General features: G+C 30.1%; 1 protein-coding gene across 1 annotated transcript; it reads right to left on the bottom strand.

The window, feature by feature from the left end:
• Window positions 1-7,671: 7,671 nt before the first annotated feature.
• Window positions 7,672-8,532, bottom strand: LOC18040290 (zinc finger protein 3). The gene has a single exon (XM_006432296.1). The coding sequence runs from the start codon at window positions 8,530-8,532 to the stop codon at window positions 7,672-7,674; it is 861 nt and encodes a 286-aa protein (XP_006432359.1).
• Between the last annotated feature and the right edge of the window lie 2,865 nt (window positions 8,533-11,397).

Raw genomic sequence — 11,397 nt, 5'->3', positions numbered from 1 at the left:
AGAAAAGAAAAATCTTAATAAAGATGTATGTATAGTATAGAATATAGGTTACTAGTTTAGATTTACTTACAATATAGAAGAGCTAATCTCATGAATATTATAGCAAAGGAAAACGAGTTTTGTAGAGAAATATTGATTGTAATAAATAAATAAAATAAAAAAGTTAAATAAAAAGTGAGAAGTTCGGAGGAGTAAAGGCCTTCCGACCATCACCACATGGATTGTCCAACTATTTTTAGTAATTATTTAATTATTAATTACATCTCCTCAATAATGTTTATCCAAATGGCTCCAACAAATCTTATTTGTTCCCGCTTTCAGTTCCAACTCCTCTTTATTATTGAAATATATCTACAATATAAAATTAAAATAAAATTAACATATTACAAATTGTTTTAACATAAAAATATATTTGAGGAGTATTAAGATAAGTTAGAAATAATAAGCGCATTAATCGACACAATAAGTGAAAAATTAATAATTTTATCCTTATTAAATGTACACTTTTTAGTGTCAATCAGTGTCCATACCGTGGCACTTACCGTGTGACCCATCTCTAAATGATAATTTTTACGAAGTTATTGGCATTATTATAGCCGCATTTTGTAAGCCTCATTTTCTGTAATAGCAAATCAAATAAGTAGAGCCACAAGAATGCATATCAAAATAATGAATCTCAAACTTGAAAAGAATTTATTAAGATCATCCTTATCATCAAAATTGGAAAAAAATTTGGCCTCTTTTCTTTTTTTTGCAAAGTAGTAAAATTTATTATGAATTGGAGACAGCGAGAAACCACCAAAAAGTAAAAAAATGATGGAAAAATAGTGGACTAATTAAAGTGGAGAGTAATAATATTTGACCCCTTTATATATCTCACCAGCCCCACTTTTAAGTTAACCCATTAAAAATTTAAATTAATCTTTATCTCTCAACATACCACACCTAATCTCAAATTTACCCTTATCATAATTTTTATCTTTTTTTTCAAGCACCCACCGTGTGAGACTTATAAAATCTATTTAAAAAAAAAAACCTCTCTCAAAATCACTTTAATCACTCTTTTTCTTTTTAAATGTTTCATTCATTGTTGCCATAACCATAAAAAAAAAGGAACTTCTTCATCATCCCTTATTGAGTATTGTAAATTAATTTCTTCCATAGTAACAAAAGCATAATATATAATATTTGAGAAGAAATAATAATTTAAAAAGTTAAAAGAAATTAGGATTTAAGTAATTAGATTAACTAAATTAGATATTAATAAAAATGTTCGTGTAGGTGCACTTAAAAGTTATTTACTCTTTTAAGTCATTTCATATAAGGATAAAATAAGTATTAGTATAAAAGTGATTAGTGAGAGCTAGTGAGATATAATAAGGGGGTCAAATATGGATGGAAATGATGATAATGAAGAGATATAAATTATAATAAGAAGTATCACAAGAGAATTGAATTATTACGAACTTACAATGTGATTGAAGCATAATTGTCATTTTAACTCAATTAAGAAATCTATGAGGTCTGATAATTAATAATTTAATTGAGATATTTAATTGGTTTGTAATTAAGAAAAAGTAGCCTAATTGATTGTTGACCAAGTATTTTTGGGTAATGGCTCATCATTTGGATTGGGATATAGGTCATCGCCCATCCATTTAAAAATTAAAAAAAAATCCGATAAATTCCATTTAACATAATCTGAAGGTAAATATTATTATTTTGATTAATGCTGATCACCTCTAATTCGTCATGCCAAAATTGGAACCCTCTAACCCAGTGGCGAAGCTAGTACCATATTTTGGGATGGGCTATTAATTTTTTTTAATTTTTTTATAAATATTAATAAAAAAAATTCATAAATTATAATTAATTATTATTATTTTTCAAAAAGCTAACCCGGGCTGCAGCTTCGCCACTGCCCTAACCAGTTACTTTACAAGCCAACAAGTGATATCAAAAAATCTCTTGCCAAAACTACACAATACACATTTCCTTATATGTGCCAACATTATTGTTTATCATTATCTCTAAAATAAAAAGAAAATCATTTGGATTTGAATTTCAAAACCCAATTAAAGATGCTTACAACTAACCATATATATCTAGATCCTTGCCACTAAAATTTCCCAAGCGAGCAAGCACATTCATTATTGAAATTATAAATACCACCCTCAACCACTTGTATCTCTTTCATACTACACCAACTTCCTGAAATAATGGAGAAAACAAGTCAACTTAAATTGGCTTCTTGCTTTGTTGTTCTTTTGGTAAATATTCTATACCTCTGTTCCCTTTACTTTTTTTTTTTTTATTACACGAGACTATTGCTCAAACTACAACTCATATTACATGAGACTATAACTGATATTTACAAATCAGACTATTATTAGGACCAACTTACATAAATGCTAATGGAGCTCTGCCTAGATTTTTAACCTTCACCAATATTCGAGGGACGTCTACTCCTCACTCTTAGGTAAGGGAGATGACTACCTTCACTCAATTATAATTGAGAAAGGAAATACCCCCACATTGCACTTGTAGGGGTTCAAACTGCTGCCCTCCAAGTTGGAGGGTAGCAGCCTTGACCACTCGGCCAAAGGCCGAGTGGCTTCTCTGTCCCCTTTACGTATTTTTAAAGTATTATGAGTTTTTCGTTACAAATAGTTCTTGCAAAAAACTTATAGAAAACTTTTATTTCTTCTTCTAAATAATTTATTCCGTCGACAGTTGGAAAGCTCATATTCAATATTAGTGAAATGTTTAACCCATAAGATGCATAAAAGGTGAGTTTGATACACTGTATTGTATTATTCTGTATTGTATTACCATTGTATTATAATAGTATTGTACAATGTTTGATGTTACATTATACTATATTAATTTTTAATTATATTATATTTGGTATTGTACTGTATTATATTAATTTTTTTGTGATTAGTTTAAATTATATATTTAGAAAATAATAGTTATTAATACTTAAAAAATAAATATAAACTTCTTAAATTTTAGAAATTTAACATTTTTATTAAAAATATTAAAATGTCATAATTCTTCCGAAGCTTATAGTCTTAAAATTTCGAAAGTTAACTTATGAAATAAAGATTGAAGTAAACAGTTTAATTGAATAATCTCTAAATAATTTAATAACATAAATAAATAGTTAAGATCTTCAAGATAAGTTCAAAAATCATCTTAGGATGATAGAATTAAAGTTTATATACATTACAAGATAATTATAAAATAATAAAGTGATACAATTGTTATGACATTTTCAATAACAAAATGAATTGTGCTAAATAATCCAGTAATTATTTATATTATTAATCTTCAATTAATATTATTCATATTTAAATATTTATTATTGGTCATATTAAATTATTTTAAAATAACTAATTTAATTATTACAATATAATTAAATAATGTAACATTATATTATATTATTTAAATATTTATTACTAGTTATAATAATTTTTTTTTGTCCTTAAGGTTAAGGTGGAGAACTGAACCAAGAATTCTCTTTCTTTATCATCAATTAAAGATTAATTAATATATAAAAATATATTAATTAATATAATATAATTAAATAATACCTTATTTAGGTATATTTAAATTAATAAACATTAAAATATAATATTAAATTAAAAAATTATATTCATTTATTATTATTACAAAGTTAAAAAAAAAAAAGAGCGCTAAGCTAATGCGCCCAATTGCTGCATTAGGGTGCATTTTAGGTGCCCCAACCCTAAGAAAAGGCACTATCATTTCTGCTTCGGGTCGGATTGAGCCCGATCCGATTTGGGCCAAATCATATAACTTTGTTCAGGATGCAAATTTGGTCGTTGACTAGTGGTGATGCGGCAGGACGACGAGACAAGACGCGGCAGTCGCAGCTGGTTGGCTGGTTCACATCGCGCGGCTGATTGAAGGCTTGGAGAAGGCGAGAAAGCGCGGCTCAACAGGCGAGCAATGCAGCGCCTAAGCAGGCAAGTAGTGGCAGCGGGTGGTTGTTGGTTCACGTCGACGGTGACGTTGCTAGCTGTCGGCTGAGTTGAATTAGGGTTTGTGAAAACCGAAATGAGATTGGTTAATTGTCTTGTGATAATTGAAGTGTATGATTGTATGTGTTCGTGATACTGGTATGCAATGTGCGCGTGTGACTGTGATGTGTGCGCGTGTGATACTGTGATGTGTGCGTATGTCTCTGTAGTTTTTTCTTTTTAATATAGGGTCGGGTTAGGTTGGGTCGAGTCTGTTTGTGCCCAATCATGACCCGAAATTTGATCGGGCCTATAAATTTTGACCCAAATCCAATTTGAAATCTGAATATTCGAATCAAAATCTGAAAAATTAGGGTCAAGTTAGTCGTGCTAAAATTAGAATCGGGTCAAATTACCATCCTTAACAGAACTGATAAATATTAGAAATTGTAAAGATGACAAAGATTGCGACTAATTTAGTCCTCCCGATTATGGTATATGCAAGTTTGCATTTTGTTACTATCGTGATGGAGGAAGGTTTTGCTGAACAAAAATTCTCTCCTAGTCATCACTAGAAAAAGTGACAATCATTTGTATTTGATCATAATATGTTGAACATCAACATTTATTAATAATGAATAATCTCTTTTATATTTTTATGGTTCATCACAGTGAGAATATATCTCTTTGAATGTTAAACCCGGATTCATATTAAAATATTTCTGGGCTGATTTTACCATTTTACTTTTTGATTAAGTAAAATAGTCCGAGCAAAAAGAAAGTCCAGAAGACTTTGAAAAACAGGGAAAAAAATTACATGTATAGCATATCAATCCAATTAAAACTTAGCATAGATAAGTTGATTGAGTTTTTGAAAATTTGTATAAGTTCATTGACAAAAACGGTATTTCTTGAAATTAACTTCTAATTTTTAATTTGATTAATATAGAATAACAAGTGGGGCCAAATTATTTCAATGATGTTATGAAAATTAATTAACTATTTCTCTTAAAACATAACATATATAAGATGGAGATGAGGACGAGAGAAGAAATATTTTAAGAGGAAAAATAAGAGTAAATCATGTTGGAGAGAAGATAAGAATAAATATGAGAGAAAAAGAAATTGAATGAGTTATTAATTCCTCTCATCTAATCTTGACAATCCATTATTCATTCTAAAAATTATGTTTAAAATTGTGTAAAAAGAGTTGTCATTTGAACCTGCCTATATCACTCGTGTTTGGTAATAATAATTTGTTAAAATTTAATAAAATAATTAAGTAAATGATGACTATTAGAACCAAACAAAATTAAATTTAAAACCGATCCAATAGGACCAATATTGTTGGTTGAAATTTGTCTTATCAAACATCCAACTAAACTTCAGGTGCTGGTTGTGTGCTTTTGCACGGGCATGTTTTGGTAGGATACGTGTGGCACGACACAATACACATGCAGGTTAAATTAGACTGAGAATTTTTAGTACATGAGTTTTAAAAGTAGGACACAATTAAAAATAAGTTAAAGTATGATGTATGAAGAACACGTAATAAGCACATTTAACTGGTGGGCTAGCATGCGGCTCACGGGACATCAATAGCATGTTGGTCAAAGTAGAATGAAATAAAATTTTTTTAATAAAAGTGAACATAAGATTTTATGATTTTACAAATAACTTAAAATCGAATCTTTTAATGTATTTAATTAGTGTAAGTTTTTCAAACTTATTTAATTCTTAGTTTAAAAAAATGCCCTAATTGTTTTATATTTATAATTTGTCAAATGAATAAATGATATTATGATTTTACTAAATAAAATTATAAATATGATGATTTTATAAATATATGTATTAATATTATTATGGACTACGATCTAGACTTTATCTAAGCTCAAGTTAACAATTAAGTTAACCCTTAAAAAAAAGTTTCTTATTGTTATTGTTGTTGTTATGAAAATTTAAGTAGGCAGAAACTCATCCAAAGACTAGAAATTTAAGCATTGGCTGAGAGTCTCTAGCGGTATCCCAACTAGTGATTCTGGATACTTTGATTCAGGAGCTTCCAAGTGTATATGCAATACTTTTTTTGAGTAGCCGATAGTACTGATTATTATTGGACGACAAGTCGTCCAGTCTCAAGTCTGCATCAATTCTAAGGTCAGACTGCAGAACATTCTCTTATGGTTGTAGCTCCGTATTATTCTTCTCCTCATGCATAAAGCTCATAGTTATCAGGTCAAGTTGTTCGGAGTTCTTCAAATCATCCATTGCTACTGTAAAATTGAGTAAATATAACAAAAATAGAAAAATTAATTTTATATGCTAGGTTACTTTTAGACTTTATATAAGATTAGAAGCAGATTAAGAGAAGACTAACAACAAAAGCAGGAATAGAGAAAAAAAAGTTACATAGAGGAAGAAAGAATTCAAGGAAAGTTATTTCTTATCCATTACCATAAAAAAAAAAATTTAAATAGAGAGTCACCACTTCCTAATTAGGAGATCAATTCTTATTTCTATTCCTATTCCTACTCATAGATAGATGAGATAGAAAATAGAGAAAAATTGTAAGAGTGGGCATAAACCGGTTAGTTTTTCTCCAAAATCAAACCATACCGAATCCGATCGGTTCAAAAAATATGAACTGAACACAAACTGAACATAGAAACCAAATTGTTTCAGTTCTGTTCGATTCCTAAGTTCAGTTTGTTTTGCTTCGGTTTTATACAGTTTAGTTTATGAAATGTAATATTTTTCTTTTATATAAGCAAAATTTTTATACTTCTCACCTAAACTTAATTAATTTTTTTTTTACTTTAATTCAATTATATTCACTAATAATTCATGTTTTATGTAAAAATATTAATAAAAATATTATTGTATATATAAATTGAAATTTTTTTAATTTTAACACTAAACTGAGTGATTTCGATTTGGTTCAATTCAAAATCAAAATATTGGTTCAGTTTTCCTGGACCATTCGGTTGTGACCAACCCACCCCTAAAGAATAGTAATAGGCATAAGGGCATCCTAACGTTATAAAATCATAGTTTTAAAATTATAGGTATTACAGGACATAACATAACATTATTTAAATTTGCATTGTTTCATTCAACATAAAACTTAGAGGTTGTTTTTGTCCCCTCTTAATAGGTAATAAGTTATTCAAGTGAGAAGTCAACATATAACTTTAACTAGAGGAAGAATGCCTGTTAACGAGTATATCACTTTTAATTAATTCATGCACCCATGCACCCATTGAAGTTTGAACTCAAAACTCTTCCCATTGGAGCTACTACGTACCTTAGCTTCAATATTATTACCTATATTGTTCAAAGAGAAGGTTTGAGGGTATTTTTTTTTGTCGTTTTGATAGGTTATTTTTTAGTGTAAATATCCCCAATTAATCTTAAGGAAAATGAGTTTATACTTATATCAAATCCAAAATCCGAAAATAAAAACCGAAGTAAAGCAAAACAATTAACAACGTATTATCTTTTCTTTTATGCATAAAAAAAACTACTAATTAAGAACAATACGGTATATAAAAATGGAAAAATAATTAATGCTTGATACGAAATATCAAGTTTTGATGATTTTCTTCGCTAGCTGGAGAGAATCATCATCACTTGATCAGTCTATAATCTAAATCTTTACAATGTGAAAACAATAGAAGAGTAATAACTAAAGCTTGAGGGATAAATCAAGTTCTGTTGGATCTTCCTGATGATCACTTTTTAAAGGGTCACCTCGTTGGAGAAAATCAACAGCAATTGGGTTATCTTTGTGAATAATATTTGTTGCAGCAAGTACATCTCTTTCCTCAAATCTCGAAGACGACCCCGAAATTCCAAGACCGTTCATTCTCATCCTTGTCTGTTGTGGATCCTTCATATTCATGCCTTGCCTAACAAGCCAACTGCCCAGGCCAAAACGATAATTAGCAGATGGCCATGGATGTGAACCATAGGCCACCGGTTTGTGAATCATGGAGTTCATTTTAACCCCGAGTGATCGATTGAATGAACCGTAATACGGAGAGAACCTTGAATAATAAGGAGAATAGAAAGAAAAGTGTTGATTGCCAAAAGCAGCAGCACCAACATCTTGATCCACGCCTTGGCGCCTTTTGGCTACTGCACGCTCTTGTTTATGAGCATTTTGGTGACCACCTAGGGCTTGGGAAGTCGAGAACTCTCTCTTACAATAGTTGCATGAAAAAACCCTAGCCTCTGATGATTTCTTTTCACTTGAAGTAGGATGACCATTATTCTCTTCATGGCAATGATTATTATTCATCATGCTCATACGGTTGAAAAGACCTGAACCACAAACAAGATAATCATCGTTGTAAAGCCTTAGATCAAGCAAAAGACTGGAACTTGATTCGGGACGTCGAGATTCATCAATGGCGTCAACGACATGTTTCATTTTCATTCTCTTATTTTCATCACTCTTCCCCATACACGAAGTCTCTTCTGATGAGGACGCCAGAATGATACTGGAGGCCTCGGCAGAACTCGCTTCTAAAAAGAGAGCTTTCATGTTTGTGTTATGGAAAATTGAGGAAGAGGGTTGTTGGTTTTATCGTACAAGAGTAAATATCTTTTCACAAAGGAAAGAAATCTCATTTTTAACTTTACAAGCATTAGTATTAGCGAAATTAATTAAAGTTATGAATAAGCTTTGATAAGATTTTTGTTCTATGATAAGGCTTGCCATGCAATAATACCAAATATGCTTTCAAGTACTATATGAACACGTTAACTTTCCATTTCTTTTTTAAGTATATGTGAACACGTTAGTTAATTACCCATATGGTCAAATTTTCTAGAACTAGTCTATGTATGGAGATATTAATTATGGCAATCCGTACTTGATTTCAAAAGCAGTTTTTTTTTTCATGTATTTATGGAATTTATTAAGAAAATGGTAAAATAAAATATGCAATCTTTATTGATCTCATCTCTAATTTTTATAAAAGTGCAAGAAGGACAAGGGATATTTGTGGTTGCAAATGAAGCTTTCGAAAGCATTTAATTAATTGTTGCCAAAAAAGAATTCTAATTTTCAAATTTTCTGATTAAAATTGAAATGCAAGAAAACTTAATGGTTCAGTGAAGTGATAAAGGCATTTAGAATATCTCATATCAAACTCTAATTCAATGATTCATCCTTCGTACTTGAAGACGGGAGATTTTAGAGTATATATACGAGGTACTAAACTAAATTAATGCATGTATGGTATTTACTTCAATTAGATATAACTACAAATAATATGGTGATTTTTTAAAATAAATGCACATACAGATACATATATTAATTAAGTATAATAACTTTGATGTACTCTAAAATTTAGTCATTTGTAGAGCAATACTACATTTTTTAAATAAATTTTCACCAAATTTTCACCTTCTATGTAATTGGTTGAGCAATATTTCACTTTTTTTTAATAAATTATTACCATCTATGTAATTAGTTTTTAACATAAATGATTGTTTTAAATTAACGTATATGCACATTTGATACCGCAGATATATCCCCCGAGTCAAGCACCAAAGATTTAGAAAACAACGCCGTTTTGAGAATTAATTTTTTTCATTTCAAAATTAAACGTCTGCTATTTCGTTTCTCTTCCTCTTTTCATTTTCGTTCCTTTTTCTTCCCAACTACAAAGCATTGTTATGTTCCTTCACAGCCCATGATGGTGCGAAGTTGTGGACTTGAGTAGATTGAAGAACTCCCAATCATTTGAATCTCCTGATTCTGAGGTATGTGTTAGCTTGATTTTTCTTGCTTTGTAGCTATCCTCTTTTTTTCCATATTGGCTTAACTACCCATCCATCCATAGTTAAGAAAGCGAGGTGTCGGCGGAGCATTTGTTTCTATATTTTATTTTGAATCTTGAGTTGTTTCTCATTATATTATTAATAAGTTAGTGTACAGGATGTGAATTTTTAGCTTAATTAATTAGAATGGGTTTATAACCCATTGTACATTTAATTAATTTGGGATAATTAATTAATAATTTTTGGAATTATTTAAATTTGCAGCGATAATGGACAATTTAAAACAAGTGGATGAGGTTGATGAAGTAGAGGAGTTACATGATTTACAGGAGGCTGATTTTGAAGAAAATAATGAGAAATTGGTGGAAAAAGTTGCTGAGCCTAAGGTTGTCAGTGAATGGCTATGGCTGTAGCGCGATGGCTATGGTGGCAGTGACAGTGGTTGAGTACGGGTGATGGCTGTGAGGTGTGGTGATTTCAAGCTGTGGCTGATTACGTATTAAACCTGCCCTCGATCGTTAAAGGGAAGGGAAAATAACTTGTTAAAACGCAAACTTGCCAAAATACTGTTTTGAATTAAGGAAAGGGAAAATAACTTGGCAAAACGGTGTGTTTTGCCACTTAAGTAAAATAGTGCATTGAATTCGAGGTTTGAGTCGGGGTTTGAATCGGTGCAAACTGTGCAAGTATCATTTTCGTTGATAATAATGAGTTGTTGTCTTGTTGATTATTAATACCATAATTAAGTAAATGATCATTATTACAACCAAACAAAATTCAAAACAATAAAACTAATCCAATGTTGACTAAAAACTTTTCACGCTTTTTTTAATGGTTTTTGTTTTAAGGTTTTGTAAATCTTAACAATGATCAGTGGAAGAAAAAAATAGACTAAAATGATTTTTTTTCTTTTCTTTCAATAAATATCTTTACATTGCAAGTCAATTGATATTTGGATGCATGCATTGTTGACATAAATATACTTATAATATTAATTTTGATAATAACAAGCCATATGTTCATTGGTTAAGAATGTTGGAGTCTTTATAATTTGGAATAAAATCTAAGATTTTGGAGAAAAACGATGAACCGTTTATTCAAAATAGCTAACTGATGAATTACAGAAAGGAATTTATTTAAAAACGGCAAATTGTTATTCACAAACGGTAAGCCGACATCGAACAAGTGAGCTTCTAGAATCAAATAGCAAACCTGTATTTGCAAGTGGTAAGCCGACTCCAATCAATGAAATCTCTAGAATTAAATAGCAAAGCGACATCCTCTAACGGTGATCCAATAATTCAAATTGCATAACAGTAACTTAAACAAAGTCAAAATGGTAATCCAATTGGGCTTAACAGCAATGAATTACCTCCAGAAAGTCAATAATGACTAGTTTTCTCTCCAACTATAAAAAGACTTCATCATATTCAAATTACACGGTGTTCAACAATTATCATCAAGTTTATCATTGCGTATTCAACCTGTTTTGAGTTAAAATGCATTTATTCCTTTATGAACTCAAACTTTGAGCTTTCATTTGTAAACACATAGATTGTGTGAGTAAGAAATCTGCGTAGCATTCATCTCAATATCAAAATTAAGTGGCTAAAAGTGTAGA

The sequence above is a fragment of the Citrus clementina genome, unplaced genomic scaffold (assembly GCF_000493195.1).
Source record: "Citrus clementina cultivar Clemenules unplaced genomic scaffold, Citrus_clementina_v1.0 scaffold_5, whole genome shotgun sequence".
In the NCBI taxonomy this organism is placed as follows: Eukaryota; Viridiplantae; Streptophyta; class Magnoliopsida; order Sapindales; family Rutaceae; genus Citrus; species Citrus x clementina.
Note: the sequence above shows the minus strand (reverse complement) of the source record. Positions and strands in the feature narration are given on the sequence as shown.

Bases quoted from the DNA above. Each gene is read 5' to 3' on its own strand.
- LOC18040290 (XM_006432296.1), bottom strand. From the start codon at position 8,532: ATGAAAGCTCTCTTTTTAGAAGCGAGTTCTGCCGAGGCCTCCAGTATC.